Below are 20,351 nucleotides of genomic sequence, written 5' to 3'. Positions count from 1 at the left end.
GTTCTGATTAGTTATACATGACAGCACAATGCATTTTGACACATCATACACAAATGGAGCACACCTTCTCATTCCTCTGGCTATACACAATGCAGAGTCATACCATTTGTACAATCACACATGCACATGGAATAATAATGCCCGTCTCATTCCACTACCCCTATACCCTCCATTCACTCACTTCTGCCCAGTCCAAAATTCCTTCATTCTTCCCTAGCTCCCCCACCACACACATACACACCATTATGGATCAGCATCCTCATATCAGAGGAAACATTTGGCTGTTAGGCTTTGAGGACTGGTTTATTTCACTTAGCATGATATTCTCCAGCTCCAACCATTAACCTGAAAATACCATCATTTCATTTTTCTTTATAGCTGAGTAATATTCCATTGAGTATATATACCACATTTTCTTTATCCATTCAGATGTTGAAGGGCACTAGATTAGTTCAATAGCTTAGCTATTGTGAATTGAGCTGCTATAAATGTTGATGTGGCTTCATCATTATAGTATGCTGATTTTAAGTCCTTTGGGTATATACTGAGGTGTGGGATAACTGGGTTAAATGGTGGTTCCATTTCAAGTTTTCTGGGGAATCTCCATACTGCTTTCCAGACTGGTTGCACCAATTTGCAATCCCACCAGCAATGTATGAGTGTACCTTTTCCCTCACATCCTCACCAACATTTATTGTTGCTTATATTCTTGATAATTGCCATTCTGACTGGAATGAGATGAAATCAGAGTAGTTTTGATTTGCATTTCTCTAATTGCTAGAGATGTTGAACATTTTTTCATAATTTGTTAACCATTCGTATTTTTTCTTCTGTGAAATGTTTGTTCAGTTCCTTAGCCCACTTATATATTGGGTTATTTGGGTTTTTTTCTTTTTTTGGTGTTTTTTGAGTTCTTTATATATCCTGGAAGTTAATGCTCTATCTGAGGCGTGTGGGGTAAACAATTTCTCCCATTCTGTAGGCTCTCTCTTCACATTATTGATTATTGCCTTTGCTGAGAAGAATCTTTTTAGTTTGAATTCATCCCATCAAATAAGAGACCCAGAATAGCCAAAGCAATCCTTAGCAAGAAAAGCGAAGCAGAAGGCTTCACAATACTAGACCTTAAACTATACTACAGAGCTATAGTAACAAAAACAACATGTTATTGGTACCGAAAAAGACATGTAGACCAATAATGCAGAATAGAAGACACAGAGACAAACCCACATGAATACAGTTATCACACACTAGACAAAGGCACCAAAAACATACATTGGAGAAAAGACAGCCTCTTCAACAAATGTTTCTGGGAAAACTGGAAATCCATATGTAGCAAAATGAAATTAAACCCATATCTCTCACCTTGCACAAAACTCAACTCAAAGTGGACCAAAGACTTAGGCACTAGAACAAAGACCCTGTGCCGAATAGAAGAAAAAGTGAGACCAAATCTTTATCATGTTGACTTAGGAACTGACTTCCTTAACAAGACTTGATTTGCTCTTGATCACTTGTTTTTCTTCTTCCCAAATCTCTTTGCTATAGATGCGGTTTGTTTGCTTCCTCACATTGCTGAATGATCATGGATACCCTCCTATGTCATAGACACTAAATCTTTGTCATGTGTATTGCTAATAGTTTGTACAAGTGGTTGTTTTTCTTTTAGGTTTGTTAATGGAATCTTTTATGCTAGAGGAATTTAAGAATTTGGTAGTCAAATTTGTCATCCTTTTTCTCACTGGTTTCTGAGTTCATATAATGTTTACAATAGCCATTTCTACATCAAAATTTCAAAAATATTGTTCTATATTTGTCAAACACTTGGTCATTTTTAGTCTTATCTATAATCCACATGGGATCTATGCATCTCTTTGTGTACATGTGAGCTAGGAATTTTAAAAATACTCCCTACACTATTGCATCATGATCTAAGTTGCCACTTAGGCCACACAGTGCCTTTCCCTATTCCTATTAGTTTTTCTTTTTTGACAGGAGACACTACAAAAGAGAAAGCGGAAGTCAGAATCATCCTGATGACTTACTGGGGGGGATAAGTTTTAGAATAACTTCAAGATTCTTCCCCCCCCCACCACCCCTTCACAAATCCAACAGAACCTCTAATTAGAAATGCATTGAACTCCTAAATGCAGGTTAATTTGGGGATAATACAGACTTTTACCCATTTATTCATTTTTACTTAATATTCTTCCAATAAGAAGTTTCTTAAAATAGCTCCTGCACTTTTAAAAGAGTTTATATATTTTATAAATATGTTACCATGAACATAGTTTTTCCATCTATATAATAACCCAATGAACTTAAATGAGACAAGACTCTCAAAATCTTAATTTAAATAGAAAATCCATAGTCATTTTACTACTTATTTACACGTGAGGGAATCAGAAAGTCACTGACTTGATATAAGATCTTACAACATTCATGCAGTTTCAGGATCCAGATGTAACTTGAAGTCTCATGGTTCTAAGCCATCAAGTAGCATGATGAATCAGAACCCCAGCCCCTTTGGAAATTGGTCTCATCAGAAATGTCAATAATCCTAACTTGGAAGAACACCACTAGAAACATTCTGCTCTTCCAACTCTTCCAATGACAGATTTATATTAACAGAGGACAATATAATTATAAATATATAATAATTATAAATAGACACGTGTTCCTATATTTTACCAGAGAATAAGACTCTTACAAAACTTCTCACTTTAACCATTCAGATCACATCTATTAGTTTTGTGGTGCAGATATTCTCTCTCCTTCTACAACTGTGTTGAGAGAATTTTCTTTCATCTCTTTCTAGAATTGTTAAAAACCCAGTCTCTGGAAACTTGTTAGTCTTATAAGAAAAGCAAATATGTGGAGCTTAATTTTATTGGCAGAAATAGAGAAAGGCCTGAAAAGAATTTCACCTAAAAATAGGAAATAAGGATGTATACAGATTTTTCTACTATGGCCTATAATTCTTGTTGCTTCAATCTGAGCCGGCTGAGACCTCTTATTTTTTAATTTTTACCTTTCCTTTCTTGTCTTCACCTAAATACAAAATGTGAGCAACTATTTCAATATTTAAGTGGGAGGATGGTTATTATTTTTTAATAATTTATCATTAAATAATTTTAATAATTTATCAAAAATTAAATAATTTAAATAATTTATCAAAAAAATAATAATTTTATAATCATTATTTTGTATTTATAGGCTAATAATTATCCCTGGCATCATTAAAATGCTTTCTACACTCTTTCTTTTTTCAAAATGCAGTTTCCACTTACAAGACCTCGTCCTGTGGGCCTCACCACACCCCCCTTTTTATTGACCTACTTACCCACTTCACATTCTTGATCCTTCCTCAACTGTTCTTTCCAGGCAAATCAGACCACATCTATATCAAAGATTACCGAATCTCAGTTTCCCTTCAAGGTACCTGTTTTGGGTGAGGATATACAAAATGGTCTTTGTAATTGTCCACTGTTACTGGAATAAGATAGATAATTTGGTGAAACTGAAGGAAGAGCCAACTTGGGAGGACCAGGGCACCCCAAACAAGTGTGCAAGGCTTCAGCAGAGAGGCCAAGACTTCAAAAACCTTTACTCAAGTTTATGGTCACACTGAAGACTGGTTAGCATCTCATTGGTGACAGATGAAGTCACCATAGCTCAGCCTGCAGGACATGGCAGGAAAGTCACAGTGACCCTCACTTCCACAGATAAGGTAGTCAACTCAGAGCCTACAGTGGTTTTCCTAAGGGAATAATCTGGGCATCTTGACCAATGAAGGACAGAATCTATGAATGACTCTAACTTCCTTCAAATATCTGCTCAAAAGTTAACTTACTAGAGATTCGTCCCACGTCCTCTATATTAAATTAGTGCACACACACACACACACACACAAACACACACACACAGCCCCATCCACTGCTCTCTGATCCCTTCATTCTGATTTACTTTTCATTATAGTACTCTGTCATCTTATGTATTTATTTTTCATTATTTGTCTCCTCACCAGAATATAAACTCCTTGTAGCAAGGACTTTATGTTATTCACAACTTTATCCTCAGCTCCTGGGGTTAATTAGCTATAAGGGCTCAATAAATAGTTATTGAATGATATATTTTCATGAATAAGTTAAGTCTACCAGTGTGTGAAAATTTAATCCAAATATATGATTGTACAAAATACACAGTTAAAACAAACAAAAATATGAAAAGATGTATCAGAAATGTCAGGAAACTACCTGTGAGAAGAGTGGTGATTTTTCACCATCATTATCTATTTCTCTAGTGTTTTCTATTTCTACACCACTATCTATGTTCTCTGTCATAGATACGCTGCAATCTAATGTGGGTTCTCTGCAGACCTCATTGTGAGGTGAGGCTGCTTCTAGACTACATATTCTTGGTGGGCTTCTTCCAAGGACAGATGTACAAATGGCCATAGATGAGTGACCCTACTGGCCTCACAGGTGAGGCAGAAGGAAGGCAGCAGGTGTGGAGGTAATAGTGGAAGGGGAGAGAGACCCCTTCCCAGGAGCCTGGGGCTTCAGAAAGCTGTTTCTCCAGTCTAGAGGATGGAGCTGGTGTGGCTTATCTGAGAGTGGCCAGTGGTGGTCACCTGATCGTGGTCTTAAAGGTTGGGGGTGTTGGCTGCCTTTTGCCTCCAAGCACCCAGCAGGCCTTGGCACCACCATGATCAGGTGGGTGACAGGGAGAACACAGCCCCTTCAAGTCAGGTGGATTAAAATGCAATCTCTTCTTTTGTCTTCTGAGACCCACAATCTCTTACTGTCTAATAGTGCCTCCCTGTCACTTGCTGGTGTGTTGATGATGGTGTTGAATGGTAGTACTGGTGGTGGCCTTCTGAACTTGCTGACGTCTACATGATGGAAAGACCTGCGTCCCTTCCCATCTCTACAGTACTCTCTCCATTCTAACCATGCTGTTCTTTAAATTTCGTGTTTATGATTGCCAATTATATTTCTCCTCCTTTCTTTTGAACTGCCAAATCATAAATTCAACTTCTTGCTCCAAATAGCCACTTGGATTTTAATAGGTGTCTCTCTCAAATTTTATATGCTAAACAGACTTCATGGTTTGTACTTGCAACCCTATCACCCACACCAATCACCCTCATCTCAGTAAATGGTATATATCTTCAGTTGCTTGAGCCAAAAAAATGTAGGGCACGTACTGATTTCTGCCTTTTCCTAACCTTCCACATTGAATCCATCAAGTTTCAAAAGTATATTTCATGTTTGTTCACTCTTTATCTCCCCTGCCCCTCCCCCAGTTTAAGTCCTATTGTCTTGCATTGAGAAAACCAGAGCCCTCCCCACCAGTCACCCCACTTCTTGCCCATTTATAATTCATTCTCCACTCAACAGCCTGCCACCCAATTGCTTATACCCTTTCTATGGTTTCCAGTTGAATCAAGAGAAAAAGTCTAAATGTCTTTCTATTCCTTCAAAGCTCTACATAAGCTGCCCCCATCACCTTATAAATCTTATCTCTGTCACACGCCCCGCCTCAGTTACTACTCTGCCTTCCTTGAATACACCAAGCAATTTTCTGCCTCAAAGCCTTACCATCTCTGTTGATATAAGTAAATGCTCTTCCCTGCCGCAGAAGGCTCCTTATTCATGTTTCAGCTCAAGAATCTCCTCTTCAGAGAGATGTTTTCTTAGAAACTCCCCCAGCCTATTTCTGTCTCCCTTTGACCTCTTTCCCCTGATTGATCATGCTTTTGATGTACAAAAGATACTTTCTTTGTGTTATCTGTCTATATTATCCTCTATGATCATGCTTTTCAATCTTGTTTAAGGAATCATGGCCTAATCCTGGAGCATCCCAGAGCTTTTCTGCCTCTCCTACTTAACTGGGCATCTTGACCAATACAGTCAGACCCAAGATGGACAGTGTGGAGGCCACTCTCCACTCTTCTTCTTGCAGGGTAGGCAGATGCTGTACCACTGAGCTGCTTCCCCAGCTCCTCTGACAGCCACTATTACAGTTCTTCAGAGGGTTCCCAGCAAGACGGAGGACGAGTTGGACACCAATTGGCTTTCCTTCTTCCCTTTCCCACTTCCTAGTTCCTCACTCCTGCTCCTTGGGATTGTTTCAAACGTGAGCTTACTGACCAAGATCTGCTTTTGAGAATACTAGACTGCGACATCCTTATTTATTTTCTCACTTACATATTTAGTCCTTTTGGAGTTGATTTCTTTTCAGTGTGACATTAGGTGGGGGTCTAATTTTTTTCCCAGTATGGCAACCAATTGTCCCAGTTTATTCAAAGATATTGCAATATCATACATGGTCTGCATCAAGCCACACACACACACACGGCTGGGCTGGGGTTGTAGCTCAGTGGTAGTATACATACACACAGAGACAGGTAGGTGGATAGACAGACAGATTTGTTTCTGGGCTTTCTAGACTGATCCATTGCTCTCTCTATTCTGTATTAGTACATATCATACTCTATTAAAGTACTCTAATTGCATATATCTTAATATTCTCCCAATGGTTTTCTTTCTCAAAATTATTTAGGCTCTTATGTCCATTTTTCCCTTCATCATGATTTTTGTTGTTGTTGTTATGGGTCGTTTAACTGCTGAGTCACATCCCCACCCCATTTTTGTATTTTATTTAGAGACAGGGTTTCACTGAGTTGCTTAGTGCCTCGCTAAGTTGCTGAGGTTGGCTTTGAACTCTCAATCCTCCTGTCTCAGCCTCCAGAGCCACTGGTATTACAGGCATGCGCCACCTTTCTTCATGAATTTTAGTCATTTTGCCAACCCTTTAAAACCCTGTTTTATTTTTATCAAAATTGCATAGAATGGAGAACTGACATGTCTAAAATATTGAGTCTTCCTGCTCATGAGCTCAAGTGGTCTCACTATTGTTTCCTTTTCACATCCTTCATTTATATGTTCAACAGATATTTCCACGCTGCACAACAGAGATAAAGAAATGAACAAAATCTCATCAACCTTACATCCTACTGTGGGTATGTAGAAAATACACAAATAAATATATCATATTTTATTTTTATTTTAGGTTTTTGCAGTTCTGGGGATCAAACCAAGAGCCTCAGGCATGCTAGGCAGGCCCTCTACCACTGAGCTATACCCCTAGTCCAATGTGTAATATTTTATATGGAACAACGGAATAACATACAAATAATAATAGATTATATTATTATATAGCATATAATAGTATGTAAATAATATATAAAGGAACAAAGAGTAATGCAGGTGTAGAGTGATAAAAACATTTCATTTTAGGAATGGTGGACAAGGAGAACCTCATTAACAGACCATGTACAAGATCTTAAGGAGGCGAGGGACTGAGCCAGGGAGCTGAGGCAGGTATTCATTGCAAAGGCCTAAGACAGGACTCCACATGGTCCTTTACAGAATGGCATTGGAGGTCACCAGCTGGAGAGATGGAGCTGGGGAAAGTGGTCTGTCAGGGTCCCGTAGCTCTCACGGGTAGTCTCAGCGTGTTGTGGTGCTGAGACTCCCCACCAAGAACACAGCGTGGTGGCCCATCGCCCGCCCTTCCTGCCTTCAGGAGTGCTTCAGCTTTCTCTTCTATGGGGGATGCAGGCCTTCCGTTTTGTCCATTGTTGCTGCTGCTGTTGTAATTGCTGTCTTTCCTCCCAGTGCACCTTTTGACTGATCACTCATTACTCCTATATACGAAAGCTATTCATTTCCATAATCTGAAATTTTCTGATTTTTCTTATTATTAATTGCTTCTTTGGGGGTTTCTGAGCCTATAATTATGTCATCTGGAATATTTTATATTTTTTAACCTTTCTGAGGCAGGTGTTTTAATTCAATTGCTGTCATTTCTATCACTGATTAATTATTTAAGGCTGATATTTTTCTGCGGGCATTCTATTATCAGTCTTCTATAGGTTCCTGTAAGTGGTGTCTTCAATATTGTTATTGGCTAGACATCCCACAATTCGAATTTGTATTTTCTCCTTGACTCAGGAGACATTTAAGAGAAGGGGAAGAAAGGGCATGTGCTCTATTTTCTGGCTATGGAGTTCATTACACAGGGACCACGTCTGCCTTGTTAAATGTGTTACTTGGGTCTTTCATAGCCTCCTCTGTCTTGTCCAGTGATCTCATGAGCTAAAGAAAAAAAGGCTTCTATTTCTGCTTCTTATTGTGTCTCCTATGATTTCTCCTTGCTGAACACTTTTTGGCCTGAATTACACTTTCTTTGAGATTCAGTGATAAGCCCTGATTTCTTGTGGAGATATGCTCAATGCATATTTATTTTCATTGTTTTTAAATATATGTTTAAGTTAGTCTCTTGTATGTAGTGAAAAGTTGGGTTTAACTTTGTAATTGGATCTAAAATTTTCTTTTTCAAATGAGTCAAGCACATTTACTTTTATGGACATCAAGATGCTTGATCTTGTTTGGTCCCATTGATTTCTACTTTGAATTCTAGGGTTTGGGGTTTTTGAAATGTCAACACTCTACATTCTGTCTCTTTGCATTTTGTGTGGGTGTGGGTGTGCTTCAGATACCTAGGAAGGTTGGTATTTTTTTGTTCCGCTGGACACCTGGCCACTGAGCTGAGACTATACCTCACTGCATTCCTTACAGTTAGCTCTGGTGGCTAGATTCTGGCCCCGCCCATTTCCTAGTGTGCACTGGTGGGAGCAAAGACACTGGATATTTAAGGATTAGGTTTCTGCTCTTGTCATCACTCTTAGATTTGTCTTTTTATGATACCCTTGATCTTCTCTTTTAGACGGTACCCGTTAGTATCCCATCCAGATTTGTAAAATCAGAGTGTGTTCAGTCTCCTCACCCACTCAATTTTTGACCATGATTATTGCCTTTCAGCTGTTAAAAAATACTTCACAATTACTCCTGGGTTTGTCCAAATAATACCCTTTGACTCCTAGTGATAAAATAAAAAACTTGCTCTACTACCCATATTTCCCTCTAGTCCACCCCACTCCTTATATTTTAGTCCTTTTGCCAACATTTTTCCAATAACTGCCTTGGTTTAGTGATTTAGGTTATTTTCTCAAAAAGGGATCAAAGAAACAACATCCCCCCAGGATTCTCTTTTTTGAAATTGTCTGTGTTAATTATACCTGAAAAACAATTTGCTAATTATTTATAGAAATATCTTGTAGATTTTTCCACATTAAATGTTACTGTGGAAAATTCTGTAGCTGATAAGATCCCCTATCTTGATCTTTTTGCCTAGGCCACTCATTCAATCCTTCCTGTAACTTTGAGGCATGGTAAATTTCCTGGAATATGTCTCAGGGTTGACGGTCTTGAGCGCCCGTCTCTGCCACAGGCTGAAAACACATGTACTGGTGATACATGTGTTCTATGTGATGCTAGAACTTCACGTACCTTTTTCTTGACTTATCTTCAAGTATTCCTTCTATTTTTTTTTTTTCCTTCAGAAACTCCGATGATCTGTTCATGGTTTCCCACTGACTCTTTTCTCTCTACTGATTTTTCTCAATCCTTCTTAAACATCCTTGTTTCCTTTTCTGAATTCTATAATCTATGTCCTTTTTAATTTTGGAATTGTCCCATCTCCTTTGTTTTCCTCCTACAGTTTGACTTCATTGTTCTGATGGGTTTATTTCTTAATTTCTGCATGTTGTAAACAGTAAATATAACTTTGAATTTTCAAGTTATTCCTCTAAATTCCAGCAAGTGTGCTGACATTGTCTGAAATCTTGTTTTTACCTGTTTGACATTCCCCTTCTGTTGTCACCTTCTGCCTGGTATTGGGCAATTCTAAAAATTCTTATTTACTGTGAGTGTTAAAACCTCATGTACTGGTGGGGTTGTGGCTCAGTGGCAGAGTGCTTGCCTAGCATGTGTGAGGCACTGGGTTCGATTCTCAGCATCACATATCAATAAATAAAATAATGGTCCATTGACAACTAAAAAATTTTTTGTTAAAAACCTCATGTAAATATTCTTTTTAAGAAATAGTAAATCATTGACAATGCAAATATAGGTTTTTGTGTTAATTTTTTCTATGTGACAATAACCAAGGTGGTGTGTTTCTAGCTGGGGATTTAGCCTCACAAAAGCATAGTGGAATGAAGGTTTAAAAATAGAATACTTGAAAGCTACTGATATATAAAGCTTGTAAATCCTTGTTTATAGCTCTAAAGGATTGTTTTCTCTCTTTTCTGTTTAAAGGGAAAAAGAGACTTTATAAAGTAAACCATCTCCAAAAAGGTAAGGAGAAATATTAGCCTTCACTCCTTTGCGTTTGCTGTGGTCCTGATCTTTTTTCCAGATCTCACCTTTGCTGCAGCCCCTAAATCTCATATGAACCACGGTAACTGATTAACTCTTGGTTTATTAAGAATACAGGCTAAGTCATTGTAACAAGGATATCCCCAAATGTAGGCTTAAACCAAACAATGGATATCTCTTTCATTTAACAGTTCAGGGGTGGTAGGAAGAATCTGCCTTCCTTGACAAGTGGTTACCATTTCTGGGTCCAACAAGGCTGACCTGTGATTGCTCTCTCTCAACCAGTGGGAATGGGAGAAATGAACGGAACAACCACCACTGGTTTCTTGGAAAGAAGTCTTCTACTCAAATCCCTCAGCCAAAACTTGGTCATTGGCCAGAGTTTGCTGCGAGTGAGGCTGAGAAATATAATCTCTTACCAGCATCCACGAGGGCAGCCATAACTCTCTTCTTATACAATAAAGAGAGGTTGATTGTGGGTGACAAGTAGCAGCCTACTTGCCCTTCAAGTTTGCATCCAAAGTCACCAGTTCCTCCAAATGAGGAAAGCAGACTTTCTATTGGTTCAAACCAAGCCTTCTCGACATTGAGACCCTTTGGCATGAGCATGAGCTGGAACCTGGGGTGCAGCACAGAATTACATGGCCAGAGATGAGCCATCCCTGATTGGGAAATGGGAGGAGAGGGCAAAGTGTTAGAAGGGGGTATTGTAACTAATTGATCCAGCCCCTGGTGGAACAAGGAGAAATCGATGGTGGGAACTCAAATCAATGAAGCAGCCTTGGAACCATATTGGGTCTAAGCCTGGGAAACACAGCTATTCAAACCAAACTCAGAGCACACACCGTGTTGTGCTTGGGTGCTGGAGGAAGAAGACATATGATGCTCCATTGTTTGCTGCACAGGCTACAATGTTTTGTTTCTATAAAATACTTCTAGTGTATTTATGTGGTAGTGTGGTGTCAGGGCTTCTTTTTTTTTTTTCTCTAGAGTTAAAGCATCTTTGGATATATTTTTTTTTCTTTCCATTACTTCTAGCATCTCCATCATTTTCCCCTCCATCCCTATCTTTATCATGTTTGTCATATCCAAATTTGTACTTACCCAGGTCTGAGACATTTTTCCTTTGAGCTTCTACTGGTTCCCATGGCCGCCGTTTTGGTAGATCCGTGATGTCTCCCAGATATGGTAGATAAATGAGCCACATTCTTTTTTTAGTTCTTTAGAGACCCAGTTTAGAAGAAATCTCTCAACTCAAGTTCCCTTAATGCAGAAACTAACCGGCTGTGGAGATCCACACTCCTGCTGGGCCACCATCCACGTGATCCATCCTGGTCATCTTTCCGCACAGAGTATCTTTCAAGAACTAACTAACTCCTCCTTTCCCCGGGGAAGCCCATGCAAATTGTCCTTCCTCAAAGCTCCACTGGGCCTGTGGCTGGCTCCTAGCAGGGTCTCCCTTGTACTTGTCCCACGGTCAAGGCTGTAAATATTTCTGCTCCTCCAAATTCCTAGAGATGCAGGCCAATTCCCTTGAAGGCAAAGCCTTCTCACTTTCCTTGAGGAGAGGGGATTTCTTAGCTCAATTCTATAGCAAGTGTAGGGTGCCAATCAATGGCAATTGGACAGGAAATCTAAGAACAGACACATTATGTATGCTTAATTGCATTTGAGAAAAAAAAAAAAAACTTAAAAAGAACGACGCTAAAGGAAAGTCCAGGAGCTCTATGGGGTTGATAAGTCTTAAGCCTGAAATCTCTTAATGAGGAGAGCTTGGGTCAACTGAACCAACTTTATGCCTTTAATCTGTTTGACCTCAACATATTTTGATGAAAGGTGAATATAGCAGTACCAGAGAAAGACTCCGAGAGATAGAAAAGGAGTCTGTGTTTGCCTAAGGTGTTTGCAGCTGAACCAGGGGAGAGAAAGGGGGTATCTTGGCACGGTGAGTCGTGCCTGCACACACCGCCACTGCTCTCCACCCACACCCACTGACTACTGAATCTGAGAGCATCTCTCCCTGAGATAGGGTCTCAGTGAACCACTTTTTGCTGTCTTCGACCTTAAGGCTTTCTAAGATTCTAACATTTATCTCTGCAATTCCCCTGGGGCAGTGTCCCTTTGGTTAGTTTCTTAGATGCTATTATCTGTTCAAAACCATTTAAATAAGGTCTTTGGTGACTTTCATTTTCTTTTCAGCCCAAATTCTCGACCAGGGCTAAGATGCTAGTGTCTCATCCTTGTAGCACACCCTCCCTTCTCCCTGAACAATCCAAATTCTTATGTTGCTACCATTGATTTCTGCCTCTCAACCAAAGGAAATCTACAATGTTTCACTTCGTTTTTTAAATTTTTGTATGCTTCAGTTTCTTCATTGGTAATGGGGTTTTTAAAAAAATATTTCTCTCCTAAATATACTAGCATATGTATGTACTGGTGGTACACACCTGTAATCTCAGTGGCTCAGGAGGCTGAGGCAGGAGGATCCCAAGTTCAAAGCCAGTGTCAGCAACTTAGCAAGATCTAAGCAACTTAGTGAGACCCTGTCTCAAAAAATTAAAGGTTCTGGGATGTGGCTCATTGGTTAAGTGCCCCTAGGTTCAATCCCTGGTGTATGTATGTATGTGTGTGTGTGTGTGTGTGTGTGTGTGTATCTTGTATTACTATCTAGAATATAATAAGCACTTACGTGTTAGATATCATTATTATTATCACAATGTTCTTTGGTATAATATGTTAATTTTTTTATTGACATGGGAGTAAATGAATTTGGATCAATGTCAGAGTAAATAAAATGGAATCTCAGGTGAACCCAGGTTACTATTAAAGGCTTGGAATTTGCAAGGCTATGGACTACATAGCTTTCATTATGTATCAGACTCTTGAAAAGTTACAGTAAAGTAGAAATTTGAAAACCACTGTTATGCAACGCAACTGTTTCATATTTTTCCTTTTTTCTCAGAAATAAAGAAAGGCAGACATAGATTCCACTCAATTCAGAATAATGCCCTTCAAAGGAAAAGAGGTTGGCCAAAAGGTAAGAAAGGAAAAGAAACGTTTTCAACAAACATTAAATTCTCGTGCTTTATTTTGTTCTTTAGTAACAAACCTGTTTCCCTAATTGCTTTATGTAGATGTGCTGATTGTTAAGAAATATATAAGATACTATCAATTTTCAAAATGGGTCAGGGAAGGAAAGATAATACACTACAAACAAAACATGAGTGATGAGTCTGCCACCCCCCCACCAGGTCCCCGGCCACTCAGTGTGGCCTCTGCTGATCTGATAACTTCTAAGGCTCAAAATAGCTCTCACACACATACACACACATGCACACACACACCCCTGTAACTCACAGGTGAGGTGTCCACTCCCCGCTTCCCTGACGCCCTGTGGTAATCGTGCAGACCTGGGTCTGCCCCTTTGCCACTTCTGCCTCAGTTTACTCCTAATAACATGAATCAGACTGGCTGCCCTCCCAGGCTCATCACGTTCATACGTGGCTTCCCTTGTGAATCTCCCACCTAACCCGGCAAGCACCTTGGACAGCTGCCTGTCCTGCAGGGAGAACAGCGAGCCCCTGTGGAGTGTCTGCCATGGCCCTCACCATTGCTGCCTGGATGGGTAGGAACTGCAGATCTTCACGTCTGTCTACTGAACCAGATCCTCAGTCTTTCCATCCCACCTGTAGAGGTTCCACCCTACCATGTAGAAAGCCCCCTTTCTCCCTGGGAAATTTGCTGATCCTTCTAGAACTCTGCTGAGTTTCTCTTTCAGCCAGGAGAAAGCTGTGGCAAAGGGATGATGAAGCAAGCAGAGAAGACATTTATCTGCCTGTCTCCTAGGTTGCCCCATTGTGATTCAGCCAGCCTAAAATCACCCTTCTCTGGATACGTGTATATGTATGTGTAAATGGAATATGTACATACAGAAACACACGTATATTTATAAATATAAATACATATATGGCCATAAATTTCTCACTAGTAGAGCAAAAGCAGTATCTTCACTGCCTGTCCATTCTTAATAGTGACAACCTGCTTTGAAATTAAGGTGTTGAATGGTCCTTCTAGAAGGTCCACCCCCTGCTGCAGTTACTTCGGGCAGAGTACTTCTCAAAAACGCTCCAGTCCTGCTCCCATCTACAGAGTCTCCAGGAGGCCATGGCAATCATGGTTCTTCTCTGTTCCTTTGTAGGCTCTCGGCACAGTCCTCTGCCACCACTTTCCCCATAACTTTCACACTTAGAGCAGGGAGTGAGTCTGATCATGTCTACGTCCCTCACATTCCCATGGCCAGACACAGTGATGTCTTAAAGACTTCCCACTTGGCTTGAAGGAGACGTCTGACGATTCTCTCTCTCTCAAAAAAAAAAAAAAAAAAAAAAATGTAGGCTCTTTCATAAGGCCTGGGGGTAGGGAAGTCTGATGCTGCAGAACCAGGCTCCCCCTTTCCTTGTGTTCTGTGAGCAGGGATAGACCAGCACTCTGCTTGAGGATTTAGGATCCCATCACACCATTCCTGGATCCTGAGACATCTGCTGGAACTCGGAGAAAACCAAAGAGTCACCTAATCATCCTAACCTCTTTTGCTCAAAATTATTTTTAATAACTTTCAATTTTTTCTGACCACATTGTTATTTTTAAAAGTTGATGTAGAGTTTTAATAGTAGTAACAGTAGTAGTAGTAGTACTAAAGTGGTTACTAAGACTAGTATAAACAAGAACAGTTAAATCCTGCTCTGTCCAGGTGTTTTATTCCTGACTGTAAGATAGGGCAAGCCATTATAAAGCCAAGTTCAGCAGCACTTTATCAAATATGATCTGGTCTTCAATCCAAATTTCTCTAAGCCATGAACTAAGAGGGAGCACAAGGATCTTTTGTTTCTCTGCCCTAAAGTTGTTTGCCCTCGCAGGTTTTGATTGAAAGGAGAGATTAGCTAACCCACTAGCCCTAGGAGGATTTAAACAAAGAGAGACTAAGAGGAGGTAATGGCTGTTGCTGGAAAGATCCAGTTGCAGCCAAGGCTGGAGCTCCAGTTTGGCCACCTGACGGGAAAGGAGAGAGCAGATAGAACAGGTGTCATCTCATGGAACCAGGAGTGGAGAAAGAGAGAGAGTTGGCCTGTGTCCCTTCAGCATCGTGAGTGACAGGGAGAGAGTCCCACAGAGAACCACACCTGTGTCAATGACCTTTCACCCTGGCCACCACCCAATCATATTCTTTGAAACTGATCAAATTGGAGCAATTTGTTCTTAGGCACAATCAAGGAGTGTTAAAAAAAAAAAAAAAAGGTTCATCTACCTCCTTGAGGACTCCCATTTTGTTTGTTCTTCTTAAAATTTTGAGTATAATAGCCAAGTTGATTGTTAGTAAGGTTAGTAATTCCTCCCTGCATGTATCTCTGTAATACCTTAATTAACTTCCTAAGGGTGATGTCTTGTGAGGTAAGACAAACTTGATTTTAGGATGTGAATTATCAATAAATGTCATCTGGGGCCATTTTTTATCTTGATGAGGTTTAAAAACATAAAAGCAAAAAACCTCTTAGTAACTCTTACGGCAAAGGTTCAGAAAATAAAATAACATCCACCCTGAGGGTTCTTTGTACTAGATTGAAGGAAAGACCTCTCCCCAGCCTACTCTGGTCACAATCTGCTTAAAGGAAAGCACATGTATGATTGTGTACATGGGGGAGTCTTCTCCTAGGATCTATACTGCCCAAGTCAGCACCCCACAATGACAGCCATGAGCATGGAATCACAGGCACAGGCTTTGAGAAGTGTGAGCGGGCACTCCATGTCCCTGACTTTAACAGCCACAAACAACAGAATGATACAGTCTTAATTATCACATGGAGTGACTCAATCTTTCTTTTTTTTTTTTTCTGCACATCCAGTCAACACATAAAATCAGATTCTACATTTTTCTTAGATATCTTTTAAGTCAATTTTTTGTGCTGTCTTTAGATCTATAATTCTTAAACTTTGACCCTTAATTTCTACAAATTTCCCCCCTTGATAACCTTCACTAGCTTAGTTTTGAAGTCCTTGGCCATTTTCTCCAGTATTTTCAGTAGAAAAATCTTTCAAGTTTTAGTTTGGGCGTGTGATTGATGAAGTCTGCTATGAGGTCTGTCCCAAGACCTTGAATTGCCATTTTTTTTCTCTTTCCCAAAGGAAATTTTCACTACTTTTCTTTAATTTGTTTGTTTTTTTATAAAGCTTTTTTTTGTAGTTGTAGAATGCTTTTATTTTATTTGTATATGGTGCTAAGGATGGAACCCAGTACCTCGCACATGCTAGGCAAGTGCTCTGCCACTGAGCTACAGCCCCAACCCTTAATTTATTTTTTAAAAATCTCTGAGCATCAGTTTCCTAACCTTTAAAGTGAGAATAGTTGTAGTACCTGTTTAATAGATTTGTTCTAAGGAGTTAGTAGAGACAAAAGTTTTCTTCATATTGTTCTCACCCTGTTGCTCGGGAAACAACATAAATCAGTGTTTCAGATGTGTTTGGGATGAATTGTGGATACTAATAAAGAAATGTAGGGTGAATCTCAGGTAAGCATTACTTTTATTCTTATTGTATTGATACCAGGAATAGAACCCAGGGGCACTTAACCACTGAGCCACATCCCTAATCCATACATATATATATGTTTGTATATACTTTTTTGAGACAGAATTTCTCTAAGTTGCTTAGGACCTTGTTAAATTGCTGAGGCTGGCTTTGAACTCACAGTCCACCTGCCTCAGTCTCCCAAGCACCGGGCGCCACTATGTCCTGCAGCATTACTTTTAGAACTAAGTGTAGGTCAGGGGTCAGCAACTATGGCCCACAGGGCAAATTCCGTTCTCCAAATGTTTGTTTTAAGGTTTATTTAAACAAATCCACATCCTTTCATTTATATATTGTCTTTGAAAGTTTTCCTGATACAACTCCAGAGTCAAGGAGTTGCATTGGAGATCATGGACACAAAACCTTAAATATTTACTACCTTTACAGAAAAAGCGCCTGACTTTTGATCTTGGCATTTGTGTTTTCTTTAAGTACTAAACAAGCTCCTGTAAAATTACATTTAAATGGTGTTTTTGAAAAACATGGTTATTTGCAATGCAATGTTGTAAACAAGAGATAATCGTACTGCTTCTCAACTTTCTCAGGGAGAAAAAGAGTCAACGTTAGACCCTTGAAAAGAGGGAGAAAAAGAGGTAAAAAGATGTGATCAATAGACTTTTAATAATTAAACACCTAAATTCCTGTTCTATACTCTGCGTTCTGAGTGATAAATCAGTTTCCATCATTGGTTTATGGAGCCCATTCCTAACATTAGGATCGTTGGCAGTCGTCAGTTTCAACCACACGGCAGATCAACGTGAACTCCCATTCTATTGATTAGTCAATTGATCTGAGAGGCCCCAGGCCACCCTGTCCTGCACCTCCTTTCACTATGCCCGCAGCTTTTGAGGAGAGAAATATAAAGAAAAAAAAATATAAAATTTGTGATTGTCATGATACTTGGTGGACCCTTCTCTGGCCAGGTAGAAAGCTGTAGATGGCACATAAGTAACACCAAACCCACGTTCTAACCCCCAGACTTCCTGGACTGCGTGGCTTTAGCCTGTCGTTTGCCATTTTGGGCTCAGTTTCCTCATCTGTAAAGATGTGGGGAAGGGTGTTTGGTAAATTAGACCAAGTTCCCTGCTGGGGCTCCCCAGCTCTGATAGTCTGTATCTCCGAAATGGCTCAGGAAAAGCCATAGACAGCTCACTGTCCCCGTCCCAGAGAGAAGTCCTGGCTGTGTGTTTGATGGATCTCCTGGATCTTGGCTGGAAAGGCAGTGGGGACTGCAGGGGTCCCTGAGCCATTTGAAGTTTCTTCTCGAGCCCCCACCCTGAGCCATTGAGGAGGCTCGGTGGAGGATAAGTGAAGCAACTCAGAGAGCACAGAGAGAGAGAGAGAAGCTACCCCATTAGGTGCCCTGTGCCACCCTGCCCTGTTCCGCCAGTCAATGCCTTGAATGGGAGACTAGACTAAAATTTGGTTATTTTTTTTCCACATGCAGAACCTCAAAGTCATAATATGATTAGAAACACATCTTCAAAACACCAGGGGGAAAGTCATTGTGCGGTAGGCGTGTGGCCCCACAAGTCTGGGAGCTCAGCTTTTGCCTCACGAGGCTTCATGTAGGAATTCAGAAGGTGGGAGTGGAGGGTGACATTATCGATGGGCATCTAATCGGCCATAAAAGAAAAACCTTGAAATCCAATACATTTTGAGTTATAAAAGAGGGATCTCAAGATAGATGGGGAGACAGAGTGCACAGTTTTAAAGGAAGATGGGATTAAAACAACAACAACAACTACTACTACTACTACTGCTTCTTTGCAGGTCCAAGAATTCCCAGAGAAAAAAATGTGAATTTCAACCTTCCTAAACTTCCTGTGACCTGTGGTGAGGCTAAGGGGACTCTCTATAAGAAGCAATTTAAGCAAGGTGAGTTTTGTTACCTTCGATTTTTGTTCAGGAAGTAGATCTCTGTGTGGGGGTCTCTGGGTCCAGATCCAGGTCTGGGGACCCACCAGGAGGACTCCTAGGACTCAGGATATGATCCCACACTCAGGATCTATTAAAGTGGAGGGATGAAATAAAATCAGCAAAGATAAGAGGCCCATGTGGCAAAATCCAGAGGAAGCCGAGGCTGGCTTCCAGGGGTCCCTCCTGGTGCAGTCACACAGTGCTCCCTTAATTTCCCTTCAACAAACTGCGACAGCACAGTGAAGGGTCTTCTACTCGGACTGGCCTGAGCCTAAGAGTCCAGGGTTTTTTACCAGAGGTGAATTTCATAGGCACCCTCTGCCTAGCACATTCCAAAATCCCGACTCTCAGGAGGAAAACAGGTTTTCTGCATAAACCATGTTGCTTGGACAGTTTGGACCCAGTGAGTCATCTCATCAGGTCTGGGTAATGGTAGAATTGCTTCCAAGATCCATATTCCCAGATACCAGCCAGGGGTCCAACTTGCAAGTAAGCCTCTCTAAGGATAGAAGTTTCTTTTTTTTAATATTTATTTTTTAGTTGAGTTGGACACAATACCTTTATTTATTTATTTTTATGTGGTGCTGAGGATCGAACCCAGGGCCTTGCATGTGCTAGGCAAGCGCTCTACTGCTGAGCCACAACCCCAGCTCCAGGATAGAAGGATCTTATCTGGTATTAAGTCCCAGATAGGCTGCAGGAATGTGGCATTTTCACACTTGTAAAATTCATAAAACGTTACCCTACCAAGCCATCTACACTTTCACTCATGAAAAAGGCCCACAGGATGCCCATCTGGCACCCGATGCAGTGAGAAACATTTCAACACCTGGTGGAAAATGTGTACATGTGAGAAATTCAACATCAACCTTCCCAGGGCTGTTTCCTATAACATTTGTTCAGCTTTAAGTAGGAAGAGCACAGGACTTTAAAGAAAACCTGCATTCAAGTTTTAGCTATACCAACAGGTTATTAGTTTATTTTTCATTACTATAATGAAATACCCATGGCAGGATAGTTTATAAGGAAAAAAGGTTTATTTAGCACACAGTTTCAAGTCTGAAGTCCAAGAGCTGTCAGCCTCCTGTGTTTGGCCCTTGGTGATGGCTTAATGGTAAGATGACATCATGGTGGGAGTCTCTAGTAGGGAAAGAGATCACACCACAAGATAGGAAACTAGAGAGTGATTGGGGTCCCGTAGCAACTCCCTTAAGTACTCCCAGGCAATAGCTTCAGTGACCTAAGGACGTCTTAGCAGCCCCACCTCTTAAAGGTCTCACCACCTTTGACATCACCATAGTAAGGACCAGGCCTTCAACACCTGAACCCTTGGGAAACACAAGTGTATCCGAACCATGGCAGACAGCATCTGTGTCATCAGCATCAAGGTGCTCAGTCTCTCTGACCTGAACTTCCTCCTCTACAAAATGAGAATAGTAAAATTTCCCTCACCATACTATTATGAGGGGAAAAAAAGAGATAATAGGTTTTGCCAATTATAATTTAAAGTGTAGCATGAAT

The 20,351-nt window shown here is 40.3% G+C and overlaps 1 protein-coding gene across 6 annotated transcripts in view; it reads left to right on the top strand.

Annotated features, from left to right (window-relative positions):
* Nucleotides 1–20,351, top strand: part of Sp100 (SP100 nuclear antigen) — a 93,397-nt gene that overhangs the window by 58,852 nt on the left and 14,194 nt on the right. For 5 of the 6 annotated variants that reach the window (XM_077110232.1, XM_077110233.1, XM_077110231.1 and 2 more), the window contains exons 16-20: nt 6,959–7,027; nt 10,230–10,268; nt 13,252–13,326; nt 17,456–17,503; nt 18,684–18,788. In XM_077110232.1, coding sequence (XP_076966347.1) covers nt 6,959–7,027; nt 10,230–10,268; nt 13,252–13,326; nt 17,456–17,503; nt 18,684–18,788 — 336 coding nt within the window. The remainder of the gene's footprint in view (nt 1–6,958; nt 7,028–10,229; nt 10,269–13,251; nt 13,327–17,455; nt 17,504–18,683; nt 18,789–20,351) is intronic. The other variant, XM_077110230.1, reaches the window with a different exon arrangement.

The sequence above is a fragment of the Callospermophilus lateralis genome, chromosome 9 (genome assembly GCF_048772815.1).
Source record: "Callospermophilus lateralis isolate mCalLat2 chromosome 9, mCalLat2.hap1, whole genome shotgun sequence".
In the NCBI taxonomy this organism is placed as follows: Eukaryota; Metazoa; Chordata; class Mammalia; order Rodentia; family Sciuridae; genus Callospermophilus; species Callospermophilus lateralis.
This window is presented reverse-complemented; position numbering and strand designations above follow the sequence as displayed.